The 19,949-nt window shown below is 34.9% G+C and overlaps 2 protein-coding genes and 1 non-coding gene across 4 annotated transcripts; 2 read left to right on the top strand and 1 right to left on the bottom strand.

Moving 5' to 3' along the window:
• Positions 1-722: 722 nt before the first annotated feature.
• MEE4 (GRIM-19 protein) lies at positions 723-3,914 on the top strand. The gene is made up of 3 exons (XM_022283014.2): positions 723-1,063; positions 3,314-3,385; positions 3,512-3,914. Exons 1-3 carry the CDS (start codon positions 849-851, stop codon positions 3,654-3,656), a joined length of 432 nt encoding a protein of 143 aa, XP_022138706.1. The 5' UTR covers positions 723-848; the 3' UTR covers positions 3,657-3,914.
• Positions 3,915-7,899: 3,985 nt separating this feature from the next.
• TRNAV-CAC (transfer RNA valine (anticodon CAC)) lies at positions 7,900-7,973 on the bottom strand. Its single transcript has one exon. It is a non-coding gene; the product is annotated as a tRNA-Val (tRNA).
• Positions 7,974-8,100: 127 nt separating this feature from the next.
• On the top strand, positions 8,101-19,450 carry BLI (protein BLISTER). 2 transcript variants are annotated; one of them, XM_088126577.1, is made up of 13 exons: positions 8,101-8,700; positions 9,976-10,696; positions 10,780-11,450; positions 12,446-12,565; positions 13,318-13,383; positions 14,029-14,139; positions 14,853-14,929; positions 15,732-15,799; positions 16,932-17,042; positions 17,158-17,339; positions 17,861-17,929; positions 18,426-18,584; positions 18,742-18,853. In XM_088126577.1, the coding sequence occupies exons 1-13, from the start codon at positions 8,623-8,625 to the stop codon at positions 18,748-18,750; spliced, it is 2,442 nt and encodes an 813-aa protein (XP_087982703.1). In that variant the 5' UTR covers positions 8,101-8,622; the 3' UTR covers positions 18,751-18,853. The 2 variants fall into 2 exon arrangements, with proteins under 2 accessions (XP_087982703.1, XP_022138454.1); XM_022282762.2 differs by lacking the exon at positions 18,742-18,853 and adding an exon at positions 18,883-19,450 and having other exon boundaries at positions 8,102-8,700.
• The last annotated feature ends 499 nt before the right edge of the window (positions 19,451-19,949 follow it).

The following is a 19,949-nucleotide window of genomic DNA, read 5'->3' as shown; positions in this document are numbered from 1 at the left end:
CAAGTGTTTATAAACTACCTGTACTAAATAGTTATATAATAAAAATTGACACCTAATTTTGATGAATTTTTTAAAGGTAGAGACTAAATTGTTTTATATTAAAGTTTAAGTACTAAATTATTATGACCAAATTAAAATGATAAGTCCTCCCATTTCCACAAAAGACCCACACCCAAATTTCATAGCTTTGAGTTCGCTATCCCGATCATGATTTTCCTACCTCCAGAGGGAAAAGTCCTTCCCTTTTTGATCGATTGTGGCGAGGAGGGATTCGAACCCCCGACATCTTGGTTCGTAGTCATGATTAAATTATCACTTAAAAAAAGGGTATGGCTTAACCTTAATTTCTTAAGTAATCATTAAAATATATATTTACTATTAATGAATATGCTAACATCAACTTAGTTTAGCTCATTGATACGACATGAGTACGAAATTCCATCCAACCCTTTTTTTCCTTCCTCCAACTCCGTCCAACCTTCTGTACTAAAAAATATTTTTTTTTCCTTTTTTTAAGGAAAAAGGGGCAAAAAGCCCAAAAACAAAAACTAAAAAAAATAAGGCGGGACAGAAATAAATAAAAAATAGTTATTTATTTATTTATTATTTTGTCACTTTACAGACGGGCAATAACTCGGTAACCTGCGGGTGAAATAAACCCTAACAGTCCATAACGTGGCGTGCTGTCGTTGGGCATTCATATGCTCGGGTTTCACCATTTCCTCCTCTGAACTCTACTTGAAGCCTCTCCTTCGTCCCTTTCAACTTCTTTCGTCTTCGAATCCGCCTAAATCCAATTCCCCCATTGCAGCCACCTTCCGATTCAGCCATCAAAACAGCTCTCTGAGATGACGGAGGCCGCAATTCGGAAGAAGCCTGGCATGGCCAGCGTCAAAGATATGCCGATCCTCCAAGACGGGCCTCCACCGGGTGGATTCGCTCCGGTCCGATACGCCCGCCGGATTCCCACCAAAGGCCCCAGCGCCATGGCCATTTTCCTTACTGCTTTCGGCACTTTCTCTTGGGGCATGTATCAGGTCGGCAAGGGCAACAAGATCCGAAGGTCAGCTTTTGTATTTCGGTTAAGTGTTTCAAATTCCCTTGGGGATGTACCTAGGATCTCCGTTAGGGATTTGTTGATTTTTGTTGTAGTTTCGAAATTCGTGCCTCTTGTTGGGCTGTTCTCAGGGTGGATAGCTTTGATGCGATGAAGTTTAAGTTTCCTATAAAAAATTGATAATAACAAGAATTTTGTGAAAATGGTTTTTATAACCCAACCCAACCATGAAAGTATTCAAATCTAGTCACGAAATCAAGGAGATACAAAAGTGCTCTAACTCAACACTACAATGCCCAAATCCAGCTGAGAAACGATCCAACACAGTTAGAAGAATCAATTCTGTACCCACAAAATAGCATATTCAAGCTAAAGAAGAGTCATAGCTAGTAAGAAATCTTATATAAATGGAAACTTAGGGGATTAGTTTCACCACTTATTCAAATTTGGATTCTATTCGATGAAATTGGATGTTTAAAGTTGAATTTGACACACCCATCTAAGAATGTGGGTAAAAGGTGATATTTTCCCTAATTTTAGATAACTTTTGCAAAAAGTGGTTATCTGAGACTAATAGAATTTAATTGAAGACATGATCGGTGGCTAGAGATGTTGGCAGAGGTTTTATTTAACATCAGAGAATCTCTCGGTATATGTATATTATGAGAAACTGAGAGATATGTATTAAGCCACAAAAAAGGACAGCCTAAGGGCCGGGGGAAGAGGGAACCCTGTCCAAAGCAACTATACAAAAATGGCATTCCAATTTGTGATAATCATCAAAGACTAATTAATTACAAAAAAAAAAAAAAAACAAAAAAAAAAGAATTGTCCAAAGATGCAATGTACTGCACACTACTACAAAAAGAATCAAAAGAAGAACACTATTTGAAGATTCTTTGATTTCTTTCTTTTCAAAGAAGTCAAAAGAGCGCCCTAGCTGTGCAACTCCACAAAATCTTAGCTTCCCTTTCAATTTCCAAACTGGCTTCTATCAGCGGATCAGCTACTCTCCGTGAGAAGCATCCTGAGAAGTGAGAGCCCAAGCTCTCTTATGATAAACATCCAGCCATCATAAGGAAAAGGGCGGTGGAGTAGGTATGGTTTATATTTTCACTGTCTTTGAGGCATCATCAGCAAATAGAAGGAGACAGCATCCACTTAGGGAATTTTCTCTAAATAATATCATGAGTATTTAGACTTCTGAAAGCCAAAGACCACAAAAGCCTTAGCCCTATTTGGGTATTTGAACTTACAAATAAGATCTATCAATGGGGCCTTTAGGAGGGGAGGTTACTCTTGAGATTTTGGAAGGCAGATTTAGCCGTAAAAGATCTTAAAGGGATCAAACTAATTTATTGTTTTTGCAGCTTGGATGAAACCCATTAAGCTTCTCAAGGAGAGCCAACCAATTAGTCAACTTTCTCTAAAAAATTTCCTCTTCTAATGTGGAAATTCCATGTCTGATGGTTTGAATCCCAGCAATCAGCAATGATGGCTCCCTTTTTGCAAGATAGCGTAGATATCTTGATACAAATGGGCCAAAGAATTTTGTCCTACCCAAACATCCTCCCAAAATCTGATTCTTCTGCGGCACCCTGCCCTGAGATTCTCTTGGTACTAAGTTATAGATGCATCCATTTAGTTTCCTAGGGAATTAAGATATGAAAAGTAATTGAACTTCAAAATTTAACTACTAGCTTCACTTGATTATTTATTTATTTTGCCTGCTTTTATTGTTCTCTCATCAGACCGGTGCAAATGGATGTTTAGAGTGAGCTCAATGTGATTTCGTATTCATGTGTAGACTTGATTTCATCAGGATCAACATTCATAACTGAGGCCATCAGTTTACATGTAAAAGAAGAGTGCCTGTTGCTCCTTCCATAATGTAAAGATTTTATTCATCGGATCGATAGATTGTCATAGGATCGATAGATTGTCATAAATAACAGTATTTTCTGCTTTCCTCCATTTCTCTTCTTGCCATTTGCGTGGAGGAGGTGGGGAGAGCCAACCACATGACACATTTAGCTGGATCAAAGTTTTACATTTAGCAGAAGAAGTGTCTCATAGTGTCTTCTATTCCCTTTTGTCCCTTTGGTTGGAGCCTATAGGAGGTTGTGAATATAGTTTAATGCCGTCTCATTCTCCTATATATATATTTGTTTATAAATACAGTTCACATTGAGCCTATACAGTGCATGAACCTGAATACATAACATAGTTTGCTCTTACAGTTGTTATCTCTTTTAGGGCCCTGAAGGAAGAAAAATATGCAGCCCGTCGTGCAATATTGCCTGTACTTCAAGCTGAGGAAGATGAAAGGTAAAATGGATGATGTTGTGTTGGCTGCCTTTAATCTTCCTGTGACCCTGGTTAAAACTATTGGATTTCTTGATAGTTTTGACAAAATTTGACATCGTTTTCCAACTTTATGTGCTCACTTTCTAGATTTGTCAAAGAGTGGAAGAGCTACCTTGAATACGAGGCTGAAGTTATGAAGGATGTACCTGGTTGGAAAGTTGGTGAAAGCGTCTACAACTCAGGGAAATGGATGCCTCCAGCAACCGGTGAGCTACGACCCGATGTCTGGTGATTTTGTTTCAAACACACTCATTTGTGGTTGACATGTAGTTTGTCTAGAGTTTGTCTGCTCTGCGACTTATCCTCATATGGGTTCTTGCTTTCCTGGTTCATGGCCTTTTTTGTGAAATAAAAGAAGCATGTCAAAATTTCTTCAAATGATTTGCAAATACTACTGCTGGAAATTGTCTTCTTCACTCAACAAACATCTCCTTTTACCCATGTATCTCACTAAAGCTTGGGACTTGGAATTAGACATGAGTTTACCTTCTTTTTTTCTTGCTTACTTAATTGCTGTTGAAGCAGTGGGATTTCTTGCGAAAACAGTGTTAAACATGACCTCTTCTTAGCCTAATAGGCGATTTGATATTTTTAGAGCTCGAGAGAGACAGATGTACAGCCTATAGAACGAATCCTGTTCAAGTAAGATCCAATTGATAAATACCTGACTGTTGATGTCGACCTGCATTGAGCTTAAAGGGGTTCGTGTTCTGCCATGCCTCTCACCTTTTATTTCTTGTGTGCCATGCTTGTTTCTTACTTAACAATTTCACCCATAATACCATTTCATAATACCATTTCAATTTACAAGATATAAACTTTTCATTGATAAACAAAAATTAACATTCATAGTACCAATTAGAACCAACTTCTTGTACAAAATTTAGAACTGCTGAGTATAGGAAAATACTTGCACTTAAGCTATAACATGAAGGTAATGCATATTTGTTAGGAGTGAAAACTTTGAATGATACACTTCGAGATATTTTCTAATTGTATCGTCATATATGAGTCAATGAGAATTTTCTGAGTACGATTAGCACATAAGGTCTAAAAAAGTAAACGAGAGCTGACATTATTCTCATAATCACAACGGGTAAGTTACCATTTTTTTTAGTTCAGCAAATATGTGGCGGGGTTGGAAATATGGGGATCGATTTTCCAACTTCGATAATGTATTAGGTAAATTAAAAGATAATTATAAACTTTAACCTTAGCCATCTTTATCGCTCAGCGGTAATTAACATATACCTCCAATCAAAAGGTCGTGAGTTTTAATTCGTTAATTTTCTCCTTTAGTCAATATCTTGTGTTTTCTTATATTTAATTAGATTGTTTGATTGGATATTCAACTTTTTTAATTATTTTTTTTTCCAAACGACTCAATCAACTGGAAAGGGAAAATGAGTGATAAGATCGAATCACCTCGGACGGATCACTTTGGGATGACACTTGATAACCGCGGGGGCTCTCTCAATGACCTCCTCATTCGTAAGGTGATCATCGTGTGATGAAAATAGTCGGAGCAATCCATCAGAACATGGCTACGGTTGGCATTCCCTACGAGCTAGGGCAAGGAATTGGATCGAAACTCGAACATGGCAAAGAACGACTGTCCTGAATACATTTCTATCTCTCATTATTTTTTTGTTTTATTGTCATTTTATTTTTCAATGACTCAAATAAGAAATTGAAACAAAGTTTTATTTACTTTTTATGTATTGTTATGTTTAGGGAAAAAAAAGATGAAAAATCCATGAATATGTAATTTTTTAGAAATTTTTTTTAAGTAATTGAAGAATAATACTTTTAGCCACCCTAACCGCATCAGTGGGTCATGAGAATTATTGAAATTTTATATTTTTAAACATTGAAATAAAAACTATGAAATTTCATGTGCACTACACGTGTTTCTTACTAGTGTTCTTTAAATGTTCTTTTTAGTTCATGTTCTTTCAATTTTAATTTATTATAGTCCATGTACTTTTAAAAAGTTATCGTTTTAATATTTGTTTGCAAAATTTTACCACAAATTCTGCACATAATAGGAGCTCTTTAATATAAATTCATTAACTCAAAATAAAAAAATGGAGACCTTCGTCAAAACCTACCTCTAATAAAACTCACCTTCAAAATCAATAGAAAATATGAAAAAAAAAATCAAAACAAGAGATGAAAGAAAAGGTAGGTGTGTCTTTCACGTCGTTGTCATAGATCTCTTTTGTTGCGCTACTGTGAATATCTGTCGTTGTCACCGCCAATCACTGTCGCTGCTGCCACCAATCTTTCTTGCCGCCACCATAGGGGAGGGAGAGGGGAATGGAGTGGCTTCAAGGGGAGGGAGTGGGGAAGGGAGCGGTTGGAAAAGAAAGATGAGAAGTCGAAGAAGTACAGTAAACGTTTTTAAAACAATCAGTTGGTTGAACTGGAATTGAACTGAACCAACATTTAACATAACCGAACCGAATCCAATTGGTTCGAGTCGATTCTTCAGTTCAGTTCAGATCCTTTCACCCATATCCCATACTATGTCAATATCTATAGATTCCATTGGAGGAGAAGAGTGGCTCATATCTATTACAAAATCGTCCTTTAAATAATAACAATCACACTCCCCTTTATAGTTACCTTAATTAAATTGCCCTTGCCCTTCCTTCCCCATATTTTTCCCTAAACACAAATTGAGTCATTTTAAAATTAATTACAAGAATAGGGTAGGAAGGAAAAAACTAAAAATACCTATCACAAGAGTACCCATCACAAATTTACTTTTTAAACATAATTTTTATAAATCAAAGTGAGCTTAATTTAATAGTAATGACATATATCTCAAACCACGAAGTTAAGAGTTCGATCTCCCACCTCCACATGTTACTAAAAAAAATAAAAAAAATTATAATGTTGTGGGTCTCATATCATTTATGATTTGTTTGTTAAGGTTGTAGGCCAAATCCTCCTCCACAAAATAAATAAATATGGAAAATTTCTAAACCAAAATAGAATTTGAGTCTATCAATTATAGAAACAAATTTCACCAAATGTACTATACCCTAAAAACATCCTCCACGAAGAAATCGTTTTAACATAAATTTAATCATTTATTAAAACCACGTCGTCATCTTCTTTCGGTATCATTAATTTTCTTTGACTAATAAATCAATGTGACTGCATAGTTAATTCGCTAATATAAACATAGTTCGGTAGTAATTGATATATATTTTACAAATATCATATTGTTGTTGCATCAAAAATATAGAAATGTTGACATTGACTTGAGCTTGATAAAATATGAAAGGATTGAATAGTCCATCATCCATTTTCGTATCTTTTTGAACTTTATCTATTGGTCCGAATAAGATATATGATTTATTTGATCGAAATTAATTGAATGCATAATTAAAAAAAGAAACATTTATGTAGCATATATTCTATAAATGGTATACTTATTTACCTTGTCAATTAAATTAATTAAATTCCAATTCATAATCATTGAAATTCATGGACAATACAGTTTAATAATTTAAAGTAGATATTTTTACTTGACCAGTTTGCCATAATAAAAATTAGTTTAAGTATTCATTAAAAATTTTAATAAACAAAATATATATTAATGTAAATTTAGCTTTGAGTTTATTTATTTTGGTAGAATTTAACTTTGAGTTAATAGAAAACTTAATTGCATCGTAGACATTAATAAATATATAGAATCTAAGAGACTTGAATATTAAAATTTTATATTTTAGTTCTCAAAAGAGTTAAAAGATAGTCTTTTAATTAGAATTAATTATAGAATTCCTAAAATTTTGTAACTTTTAAATTATCTACAACTACAAAACAAAGTTTTATTTCACAAATTTTATCAATTGTCCCCCAACTATACCACCTAGACAAGTACATGTTATTTCACTTTGTTAATAAAATTAATTAAATAAATAAACGTCAACAACTTATACATTGTAATAATTAAGAGTCCATTTGATAATGTTTTCATTTTTTGTTTCTAATTTTATTAAGAAACTTATTTTTTTTAACTATTTAAAATAAATCAATGTTTTTATTTATGTTATGGAACAAATTGAAAACGGAAACAAGAAATGATAAACTTATTGTTGTTGTCTAATTTGTATACAATTAAAAAAATTTATTGTTTGGGTGGTGGAGTTGGTTATCACGCTAGTCTCACACATTAGAGGTCCTCGATTTGAACCTGAGCTCAGACAACACATGTATCTTAATATTTTTTCTTATCATTCTTAAATATACGAGTGTTGAGACTGTTTTTTTTATCATTCTTAAATTTACGAGTGTTGAGACCTTACTATTCTATTTTCTTCATTAAAAAGAAGAAACAAAAAAAACGGAGCCCTAAATGTCAAAAAGTTTTCAAATGAAAATTAGAAAAAAAATGTTGTCAAATGAAAAATAGAAAAAAAAATGAAAAAAATGAAAAATAGAAAGAAAAAAAAAGGAAAAAATGTCTGAGCCCGGGTTCGAACCGGGGACCTCTAGTGTGTGAGACTAGCGTGATAACCAACTACACCACCCAGACAATACATTTTTCAGTATTGAAATATAAATATATTAAAACAAATTATTAATTAATAATGCAAATATTTCCCCGCCGCGAACCACCCGTTCGGAACGAAAAACACATTCTTGACGGTTCCGTTATTCAATTCTCATATATTTTTGAAAGCCACCATTCGCTGCTCGGCGGGTAGGGGAAAGAATTTGACGCCCCACCAAAAATAAAAAGAAGGGCAAAATCCGCAAAATTTTTCTCTGTAAGAATAATCTACCCAACGCAGACATACAAGAACAAAGCTAGCAGAGGAGATCTGCCAGATTGCTGTTCAATTCTTCCCCACAGATCTCCTCGTGTCCGATCCGATCGGAACCCATCTGCTGTATAACTTTGGAGTTTTCCCACCAACATTTCTTCCCCAATTCATATTTGTTTCTTTTATTTCTACCCATCAATTCACTTTCCCTTCTTTCCCGACGTTACCCATCAATTTCCGTTTCCTTGTTTCCCTATTAGTCTCGCTGTGTTTGGATTAGATTCATTGTATTTGGTCGGCGCTGATTGGGTTGGTTCATCTTTGTGGGGTTTGTTTTTATACCCGGAAGGATGGTGTTGCCATGAAGATATTGGGTTTGTTTGTGTTTCTCTCCTTGAGCTGGGGATTGTTGTTTTGATGGCTTCGGCTCAGGTGTTGCCCAATTTGATGGCGTCGACTCGGAAATTAGAGCATTTGGAAGCAGGAAAGCGTCGGGTATGGATTTTTCTTTTCCTTCTGTTTTCCCTTTCCTCTTTGCTTTTATCTCAAATTCAAATCTTCAGTTTAGGTAGCGTGGAACTTTTATGTTTTCTTGGCATGTGTCTTTGTGCATTTTTATTTGAGAGTGTCGGCAAATTGACGTGGGGATTTTGTATGCATTGGGCTGGTTGAGTTGGAATTGATTACCCACGATCGAGCTGCTAGGAGAATGTTTGATTTTGATTTCCACAATTAAAGAACTAATCTATGCCATTTGCATTTAGAAAATGGTTGGCTGTCTGCTTGTTGGGTTTTTCTTACGGCGTCTTTAAGAGAGTCTATTTGACCGAATCTTCACTTGGGATGCTGATTTTATGGGGGTTGATGGGCTAGCTTACGACGAGTCGTTGCTTTAAGGATGGCAGTAGTCTGTCGAGCTACATATACATTTTTGATAACTTTGAACTTGAGCTTTGAATGGAAAAATTAACATTGGAATAATCGACCTCACATTCAGAGCTTCTTATAGCGGCAGGGGTTTTTTGAGGGGAAGGGGAGAAATGTAAATGCCGATGTGTTCCTATGTTGAGTATCTGGCTGTAACTTGTTTGCTTCATCTGATACTCGAAGTTTTGACCAGATGTTTTAAGCTGTGGATACCAATTGCACCTATGATGGGGAATTGACCCATCTTCTGTTGCTTATTCTGGATTAAATTTGGGTTATTGTAACTCTCTCAGATGACTAGAATGCATGTTTGATAGCTTTAAGGCTTTAAGCACATTTCCAAACCTTTTGTTCCCCACACTTTCAACTTTTTTGGAAAAATATTAGACTTTTCATTATGTGAAATGAATAGAATTACTTTAAAAAAACAGGCAAAAGGTCTCTAACCAAAGGAGATTATAAGAAAATGCTCCACTTGGTAAAGTTGTGAAGTCTAGTTACAAAAAGGTTAAGTGAGAGTACTTTCAAACTTTGATATCATATTCACTAAACTTATTATTTGAACTCTTGGCTGCATGTATCCGGCTCCTCTATAGTAAACTTCTTAATGTTCATACTTTAGATGCATTTAGATAGTTTGAGTTATTAAATTATTCTTAGTGAAGTTCATTTTCTCTCAGAAAATTGATTGGTCCTTTGTGTTTGCCCAAGATTTGGTCATTAATGCCTTTTTTTTCTTAAGAAAAGAAAAAACATCATTGGCTGTTCTTTCCCGTGTCCTTCTTTATCACTCCATAGATTCTTTTTGTATGTGAAAATTTGATTACTTCCTTTTTCTTGCAGCTAGAGGAGTTCCGAAAGAAAAAGGCAGCAGAGCGACTTAAAAAGGCTGCACCTCCAAGCCAAAATCACATTTCAGATGGTGGTTCCCATGAGAAGAAGCCTTTAGAATCCGAACATGCTCAACGAATTACAGATTCTGATGGAGCTACAACAACAAATGGAGCAGGCAGATCTGCTATTGAATCATCTCCTGCTGTAGTCAAAGATGACAGACACGCAAATAGCTTTTCTCAGAATATTGAACAAAATACCTTGAATGAAAGACATGCAATCTATCCTTTTACAAGAAATGGTGATGGAGCCTTCTCAGCCGATCCAGTGAAGCAACCATCAAACGATCAAGAAATCAAGACATTTGATGGTCTGAGGCTCCCTAGACCCACAGATGTTAATAGTAGAAACGAGATATTAGAAATAAATAGGGACTCTGGAGTAATTGGTGAATCCCAGGCTAGAATTTCATTCGGGAGTGCATCTGGCATTAGCCCACAAGAAAGTGAAGAGACTGATAGCATTTTTAGTCAATCTGCCCACCATGGGGTGGATGGACTACACTATAGAAGAGATAGTCCAGAGAATTCTACAATTAAGAGCTCTGGTACTTTGCATAGCTTTTCTGCAAATATTTCTTCACAGAATACTGTTGGCAATTTGCAGCATACAGATGCTAGTGCTAACAACATTTTGGCTAGTGGACGTGCTTTCTCGTCATCTTATGATGGTAAAGATTTTTTTTTCTTCTTATTTTCTCATGTTGTGTCAAGACAGGATTGATAATAACAGGTTGTTTTGTATTTTCTTTAGGCCTCTTTAATAATACAACTAGAACAGGATATAGTTCCCATGAAGTTGGGGAAAGTGTGCCCAAAACTTTTGAGTTCTTTGGCAATCAGACATCTGATATTGGGCCAAGAAAGACTATTGATGCGACTGATTTTACTAGAATCAAGCTTGCAAATGTGCAGTCATCTGAATCTGCAGGTATAAATACTGATATCAGAAGCTCCTCCAACTATGAACCACCATACACAGCATCATCTGAAAATAGTTTTAGGCGTTCTCGCCCATCGTTTCTTGATTCTATTACTGTACCTAAGGCTCCTTCAGGGAGTTTTCTTGCTGAGCATGAGAAAGGATCTAGAATATCTGATGGGTTTAAAGCAAATGAAAAAGATGCCCCAGTATCCTTATCTTTTCAGAATCCTATAAAATCTGATGGGTTCAGGACAGATGAACGTGATGGCTCAGAGTCATTTTCTTTTCAGAAGCCATTAATGGATATGAAAGCGGTGGGAACTTCCTCAGATTTTGCCTCTCAAAACACTCCAGCGACTTACAGCAATTCATTTCCTTCTTCATTTTCTGCTGTGAAGGGGGTGGACCAGTCAAGTATAGGGATAGAGGATAATACAATGGAGAGGAAACATGAGCTTTATTTGTCCAAGCAAAATGAAGATTTTGCTGCTCTGGAACAGGTACTTTTATATTTGGTTGTGGTCATTGAATCTGGAATTGGTCCGTCCAACATGCAAAGTTACCACAATGGTCTATATGCCAGGAAATATTATGTAATGTTCTTTTTGAAGTTTTATTTAAACCAGTTCACCTAAAACTAAAAGATAATTTAGTGTGTTCCTCTAGTTGCAATTGGCATGGAATGGGTTGAAGTCCAACTTGGAAAGTTAATGAGTTGAGAAAATTATGCAGTTCTACTGTACATTTAGTCTACTATACATCTTGGAGTAGTGAGGTTCTTCACTATTTGTTTTCCTGTTTAGAACCCTGTATATCAGCTGTTTATGTTAACTTGAGATTTTCAAGTTGGAGTTGTTGCATACTGAAGAAGCAAAAATTTTTATTTCCTGTACTCCATCACTAATTATATGTCATCCTAAGATGAGGCTTTTTTTGCATGTCTACACATATGACTGTCTACTGGTAGTTTAATTGATTTTGAAAGTTAGGTTCCAAGAAATTAGTTTGTTGTTGAATCTTTCAATCGATATTGTTCCTATTATGTATAGCATGATTTATATTGTTCATCCTCAGCCTATCATTCATAAAAGGAAAACAGGATAATTTAAAACTTCCAGAAGCTTATGAAAGAGTTCTTACTTGAAAAATATTGCATAATTAATAGCTGAACTTGGTGAAATGTTTTCAAACTTTATAATAAATTAATTAATTTATTGCAACAACCATGAGTCCATGAGCTATATAGAATGAAGATATTGGCAAGGAATGATGCTATTTGAATAAATGATGAACTACATAGTACATACCTTTTTGTGTGTCTTGGGAAATGTTTTCCCCATATTCTATTTTTTATTTAATCGTTATCACATTACAAATATGACATATTGACAATGTCTAGAACCAACGTTCAAATGCTTTCTTTGCATTTGTTTTTTCCCGTGAAGATTGTATTCAACTGACATTTTTTGTGGTCTTTAATTTTCTTCTTGTTCAGCATATTGAAGATTTGACACAAGAAAAATTCTCCTTACAAAGAGCTCTGGAGGCTTCAAGGGCTTTAGCAGAGTCCCTAGCTGCTGAAAATTCATCTCTTACAGATAGTTACAATAAACAGGTTGGTTTATAGATTCTAAGTGGGTATGATACAATATGGTCACCTTTCCGATGATTAAACATTTTTTGTTTATGGTCTATTGTACTGTATTTTCAGAGTCTTGAGATCTGACAAAGTATAATCTATGGCTTCTATCATTCAGACATTTATAGTTTCATTAAAAGTGACTATTTTGTAAACATGTGTTTTCTGTATACATTTTTTTTTTCAAAAACAAAAGAGAAAAAAGTTCCTCCCTCCAGCTGATGTGGCATCCCAACTAATGATATACCAGTAAAAACTGCCCTCACATTTGAGCGTCCTTATTCATGTTATGAATTATAGAGTTTGATTCCAAATTTGAACGTTTTAATGATCGGCCTTCATTTCTTACAAGTTGAAGTTTGAAGTTTTGTGACTGTAAGTCTAATTTCCTCCAATTCCTCTTTAAACATCTGTCATCTAGGTTGTGTTACACTTGTAGCAAATTCTTTTATAATTACTCTCTCACCATGATACTTCATAATTGGAAGGCTTTCTTGTGTTAGTTCCTTCCTTGGGAGGGGGATTCCTCTTCCCCCTGCCCCTAGTTTGTTCCTTTTGTGATTAATACTAGTCTCAGGTTTCTTATTAAAAAAACATCTGCACATTTCTAGCTAACTTAGTCTCTTAGTCTTCGAGATAAATTAAATGTAGATCAATTCCTGATATTCATATGGCTCTGGATTGAACTCTATTATTTCTGTGTTCTTTTTCTTTTGGTAATTCTTCAGAGAAGCATTGTCAACCAACTAAAATCTGACATGGAGACATTACAGGAGGAAATGAAGGCGCAGATGGTTAGTCGTTTTCTCATGTCTTGGCTATTTTTTTTCCTTTTTGTTTGATTTTCACCAAAGGTCAAGTTTCCAATTGCAATGACATGTAGGAGATGGGTTAAGATAAGGATCCCCCCACCCCACCACCCTGTATTAGCTTCTGCAATGAATATTATTTTGATTTTCTTTCTCAGTTTCATTATTCCTATGATTGTTTTAAGAATTATTGAATTAGTTATACCAAAATAGTATGAACAGAGATTCGGTCTGGAAGGCTGGATATAGTTTTAATCAACGGTATCCAATCGAGTCAATTGACTTTGATCTTGATTGAGATCCAAGATCGAGTCATGAATAAGTACTTGGAGTAAAATAATTTCTATTAATTGTGTCTTGATATATTTGAGGAACTGTCACGGTGTTGTCTTGGGATTTTGTGGGTTGCCTTCGACTCCTTTTGGAGGTTTCAAAGTGAAATTGAAGCCCTTTTACCTTTCCCAACATGCATTATGTGTGATGTTTGTTAAACTTACTGTTGTAGTTTGTCTCACTGTCAGATGTCATACTCCTGCATATTTTCATTAGAGATATATACATGACCCCTTAGCTTCACCCCATTATTATATATATATATATATATATACACGTGACCCTTGGCTTCAACAGGTTGAAATGGAGTCTCTCAAACATGAGTATGCCAATGCACAACTTGAGTGTAATGCAGCTGATGAACGTGCCAAGCTGATAGCTTCTGAAGTAATTGGTCTAGAAGAGAAGGTAACGATATTTTAAAATCATAATTGTAGTTCTCATCCGTAAAAAAAAATTAGTTCTCCCAAGGCCTTCAATTCAATGAAGTGTTTCATCGGTTTAAGTTCTTTAGGACTGCCTATCTTAGTTTGTTAAAGATATCATTATTTTCCTGGTTAACTAGGTGGTAGGTTCTGGCTTTGGTCTGTAGTTTTTATCTTGATGACCATAGATTGTTCGGAGAAAGTTGTTTACTATTTCCTTCTCTTTTTTTCATATGGAGATAAAATAAATAAAATAATTGTCTTGTAGAAATGTACATGTTGAGTTTCTTTTTCCTGATGCAAAATAATTGAAAAGTTTTTCCATGTTGATATATATAATTTAGAGGTTATGGAGGAACACTATCCGTTTAGATCATAATGTTCATCAAATTAAGCTAGTAAGATGCAATTGCACCTTTCACCATTTATTTATTTAATTTTGTATTATAGATACATTTTATACATGACAAAAACGAAATTGTAGTTTTTTGCTCCATATATTCGCTCTTCACTTGACTGAATATATTTTTGTTGTTTGGAATTAATTGAGGAATTCAACATAATATTGTTATGTTCTATTCCATATGAAAATGATGGCATCAAGCATTCTGCTTGGGGATTGAAGTTGAAGTCCTACCTGCATCTTGTTTGGATGATTATTATGTCTAAAATATGTTTTTTATTTTATTCATATAGGCCTTAAGACTAAGGTCTAATGAGTTAAAGCTGACAAGGCAATTGGAAAACTTAGAAGCTGAAATCTCTTCATACAAGTACGTCATCTAATATTGTGGCTGTTAACAAATAATCTCTGGTTATCACTTTAAATCTCTTTACCCTTTAGACATGGTTATTTCTTAATTTTGTAAATTTCATAAATTGTTTCCTATCCAGAAAAATGGAACTCAAGGGTTTTGATATGGCTTGATTAAGCATTGCATCTTTTAAAAATGTTTTGTTTTTGTTTTTCATTTTTGGGATAAAAGAACCACTTCATTAGAAAATGAGAGAACTACAAGATTAGGCCATACCAAAATCAGGTCCCACCAACCAAAAGGGGCACCTACAAAAAGAAAAGAAAGAAAGAAAGAAAAAGTGAGATGGGAATTGCGTTGGTGCTTCACACAAATGTAAGGGATAATTTAGAACATGAGCTGTGATAGCAGTTTCAGTGAAACGCAAGCGATTTTATGCACAAGTGCCTCAAGAGGTTGTGGTTAAATGAAATAATTGCTGTGTTTTAATTTTTTTTTTTTTTTTTTTTTTTTTTTAAAGAAGACAAGTTATAGCTTATGGGAGGAAGATTTGGTCTAGCTTGATGTTTACTTCAACTTTGTGTACCTTTCCCTAGCCTTTTTAATAATTACTCTTCCATCTGTAATTAATACCTCTTTGGAGCAATCTTTTGTAACCTCCAGGCTCCATAGGACTTGGGAAGTGCTATCTTAGTTCCTCTTGTACTTCCATTTAACCAATGAGAAGTTATCCGTTATAAAGGATCATCCAATTATACTTTCATCTTTAGCTGTTTCTACTAGCTAGAGTTTAAATTATAATTTTTATTGAAACCTGCAGGAAGAAACTATCTAGCATGGAGAAAGAGCGGCAGGATTTTCAATCAACTATTGATGCTCTACAGGAAGGTAAGCATAATGATATTGCATTCAAATTAGTCAGGTGATATGAATTTCCCCCATCCTTCAATGGTGGTGGTCAGATTGTCGATCGAATAGCAATCCTAGTATTCTCAAATATATAATACCTACCCAGACTCCTAGTCCTTGCAGTCGAAGAGGCACTTTGAGTTTTTTGAGATGTGAAACCCTGGACAGACTCGCTGGTGTCATGCCCCACTTGGATCGGGGGGATATAGCTCAGTAGTCGTTGCCAATACATTTTCTTGACTCTGCATTTACTTTGATTGTGCCCTTTGACCTATGAAGTTTTATAATTAAAAATCAGTTTCTCCATGAAGTGTAGTGCTTCAGAAAAGGTAGTTCTCTAAAAAATGTTGTTAAGATGTTTCTTGGATTACTACATTGCAATTAGATATACATTACTTTCAAACCGTGGAAGTGTTTGACATTCTCTTTCCTGGTTGATTTTTCTGCGTGGATGAGGTTGTTGAAGTTGCTCCAATTCTGATTTCTTTATACAAATAAAGTCAAATGGAAACATAATGGTTCTAGAACATAACTGCCTGTTATATTCTTTTAGAAATGATAACAGATAGATTGCACAACGGTTTTGTCGATTGCCTCTGTATTATATTTTATCATTTTTCCTCCTTATCTTGAATGCTCTGAAGTGATGATATTGTTCTTTGACACACTTCTGGAAGACCCTTCCATCTCTTAATGTCAATAACGTCATATTTATCTGTCATTCGTCCATTTACTTTGACACATTGCAATTAGATATACATTACTTTCAAACCGTGGAAGTGTTTGACATTCTCTTTCCTGGTTGATTTTTCTGCGTGGATGAGGTTGTTGAAGTTGCTCCAATTCTGATTTCTTTATACAAATCAAGTCAAATGGAAACACAATGGTTCTAGAAAATAACTGCCTGTTATATTCTTTTAGAAATGATAACAGATAGATTGCACAACGGTTTTGTCGATTGCCTCTGTATTATATTTTATCATTTTTCCTCCTTATCTTGAACGCTCTGAAGTGATGATATTGTTCTTTGACACACTTCTGGAAGACCCTTCCATCTCTTAATGTCAATAACGTCATATTTATCTGTCATTCGTCCATTTCTTTGTAACAGAGAAGAAGTTGTTGCAGTCTAAGCTACGCAAAGCTTCTACGAGCGGAAAGTCTATTGATATTAACAATATAACTAATAGAAAAGACATGGCGACATCTACTGAAGATTTAGGTGACCCCCTTTTCATATCTTTGGCATAACTTTACTTCACCCCTTCTTTTTCCAAGATTTTATGACTGTCAGTAACTTTCCTTTCTTTTTTGTAATCATTATTAAATTCATGCAGAAAATACAGATACTACCCCTGGTACTTCTAACCATGAAGTAAAAGATGTAGGCTCTCTTATTGAAGATGATACTGCTGGAGCTCCCATGCTGCTTGAAAATGCCACTACAGAAGTTTCATCGGTTATTATCCCTCCTGATCATATGAGGATGATTCAAAACATCAATGCCCTAATAGCTGAGGTAGCATCCGTAAATTAATTCTTTTTTTTTCTTTTTTACAAACAAGACAAAATATAATTGCTTTTTCCAGGATTTAATAATTCACTGTAGAAGTGGTAAGACTTATCCTGTGGGTCTTCCACTATCTTTATATTGATTTCCCTCTTCTTATGTAATTAATTTATCCACCATTTCGGGGGTCTTGTTCCTGATTGTTTTTTGTTTAGGTTTTAATTAAGATGCAGTCATTGGAGTAAGTAATTTAATATTTTCACGGATAAAATGATTTCTCCACCTTTATTTCCTATCTTTTTTATCCTCCTTCCTTTCTTCTCATCAGCCTCCACTGGTCAATTCATTTTGTCTAATATATTCTCCCTTTTCAGTTTTGTTTGTTCTTATCATTGCTTATGGCAGATCTTTTTGCTATCTTTTCTCTCAATTTTATGATGGTTCGTTTACTATCCACCTAAAAGAAGGAATACGTTATTTGATGTATCCAATGTTCTTGACTTGTGTTGATGGATTTTACTGATTTGCAGTTGACTGTAGAGAAAGAGGAGTTAACACAAGCTTTGGCATCCGAGTTAGCTAGCAGTTCTAAGTTGAAGGTAATTTTTTTGTCCAATCTGAATATTCTACACACTGTCACTTCTTTTATTTGTTTCATAATGAACCAGATTTTCTTTTTTGATCCTCATTTGTGATTCTATCTCTGCTTAGCAAGTTATTTGACTATTAAATTTTGCTATATATATGCTCACCATAATAACTGATGCCCTACCTATATAAATGCGATTGGCTGGAGATTTAAGCTTGTATCACTGACTTGTTTTTTAATGAGAAATGGGAAGATATGTATTAAAGACAAAAAAGGGGACAACTTAGGGGCGGGGTAAAGGGAACCCCACCCAAGGGCTACACAAGCAACGCTTTTCAATCATTTATAATCATTAGGAGGCTATATATATCACTTCACTGACTCGTTAGTAAAATATTTCCACCTAGCATATTAAGGAACTGACTTTTAGATTGCTCATTATCGTTCCTCCAAATAAATTAACCTAAGTCTTTTATGTTTATCCATCTGTTTGTTTATTTATGAAGGAGTTGAACAAAGAGTTGACTCGGAAACTTGAAGCGCAAACCCAAAGATTAGAGCTTTTGACTGCTCAAAGTATGGCTGGTGAGGTTATTCCTGTGAGGCAACCTGACTCTCGCACAGTTCATGATGATGATATTGTACTTGCAGATGAAGGTGATGAGGTATTGTCATCTTTCATCAAGTCTCTCTCTTAGTCTGTCATGTGTGCTTGTGAGTGCACTTGTCCTTTTCGGGCCGGGGGGATTAAGTACAATATATGCTTCTCTTCCGTATTCTGGTAGTTTTTTTTTTTAATTATGAAAAACCATACTTTCATAGAGCAAATGAAAGGATATACAACGGGAAATACAGAAACTAATGAGCAAAGTGAAGTTTAGGGTATGGTTTGATTTTACTTTTTGGTTTTGCAACCGCATATGGAATTACTTTAGTCAGATATGCAAATTTTCTCATTGTTAGGTGGTTGAAAGAGTCTTGGGATGGATTATGAAACTCTTTCCCGGTGGCCCGTCGCGCCGAAGGACCAGCAAGCTTCTTTGAGGAATGTGGTCTGATTATCAGTGGAAGGCCAATGCCTGAAGCTTCCATTGTTCTCTCCTTCAAGTTTCTAGGTAATATATTGGAGATCATAAGTTGTACATTTCGAGTCGAATGCGTGGTTCATTATTCTTTTTTATATATCAAAGAAGCAGGCTAACCTTGACCCTTTGAGGCCTTTGATAGCCTTAGGAAATCCCAAATTGTTATTTTGCTCAAGGAAGATGGATAGAAAAAGAGAAAAGAAAGTGAAAGCATCTGGTTTCTACAATTGCTTCATCTTTGCCTTTGGCTTCACAAATTTTGGTGGGAGTGTTGGTTGATATTTTTAGACAGGAAAGGAAGTAATTAGTATTAACAGGCTTTGAGATGTATTTTTGTTTGTTATTCTGCACTTCATTACATTACCTACATTGTTTCTGTAACCATCATGAGAATCTTGAAGGGATTGAGTTGGGCCCATTGATGAAATCCTCACATTATTTTTCAATTGTCTTCTGTGTCATTTGTCTCTAGGTTTAACATTGGTTATTATTGGGTATACATTACACAAATATATATTCTCTATCAATAAAATTACAAAAATTAAAAAATTAAAAATTATAATATTGGGGAAAGTATTATACCACTTAAAAGGGATCCTATGTTTTGATGTTGGAAGTTCACCAGCTTCGCGTCTCGTATGTGTTGACTTGATTTCGTGTTGAACTAAGGAGGCATTCTTGCAAGATTTCAAAGCATTCTTTATATACTTGGTATTGGTCCTAATTTACAAGAATTTTTTGTAGTCTTAGTAAGAGGAACAAATTTGCTGTCGTATGACTAATTGGTGATTACTAGCGATTTTGGTATCATGCAAGTGAGTTTCAGTAAAAAATCTGAATTGAAGATGAGTTTTTTTGAGTTAGCTCACCCTTGCGGGATCATATGGCCCTTTACGAATTTGGTCATTATGATTTGGGTTGATTATCATCCATTATAGTTTGAGT

Source organism: Momordica charantia (assembly GCF_013281855.1).
Source record: "Momordica charantia cultivar OHB3-1 chromosome 7 unlocalized genomic scaffold, Mcharantia_2.0 BLBB01000007.1, whole genome shotgun sequence".
Classification (NCBI taxonomy): Eukaryota; Viridiplantae; Streptophyta; class Magnoliopsida; order Cucurbitales; family Cucurbitaceae; genus Momordica; species Momordica charantia.
Note: the sequence above shows the minus strand (reverse complement) of the source record. Positions and strands in the feature narration are given on the sequence as shown.

Coding starts and splice junctions, on each gene's coding strand:
- BLI (XM_022282762.2), top strand. CDS start 8,623: ATGGCTTCGGCTCAGGTGTTGCCCAATTTGATGGCGTCGACTCGGAAA. Junction 10,697..10,779: donor TTTCTCGTCATCTTATGATG/GTAAAGATTTTT, acceptor TATTTTCTTTAG/GCCTCTTTAATAATACAACT. Junction 17,340..17,860: donor TCAATGCCCTAATAGCTGAG/GTAGCATCCGTA, acceptor ACTGATTTGCAG/TTGACTGTAGAGAAAGAGGA.
- MEE4 (XM_022283014.2), top strand. CDS start 849: ATGACGGAGGCCGCAATTCGGAAGAAGCCTGGCATGGCCAGCGTCAAA. Junction 1,064..3,313: donor AAGGGCAACAAGATCCGAAG/GTCAGCTTTTGT, acceptor TATCTCTTTTAG/GGCCCTGAAGGAAGAAAAAT. Junction 3,386..3,511: donor CAAGCTGAGGAAGATGAAAG/GTAAAATGGATG, acceptor CTCACTTTCTAG/ATTTGTCAAAGAGTGGAAGA.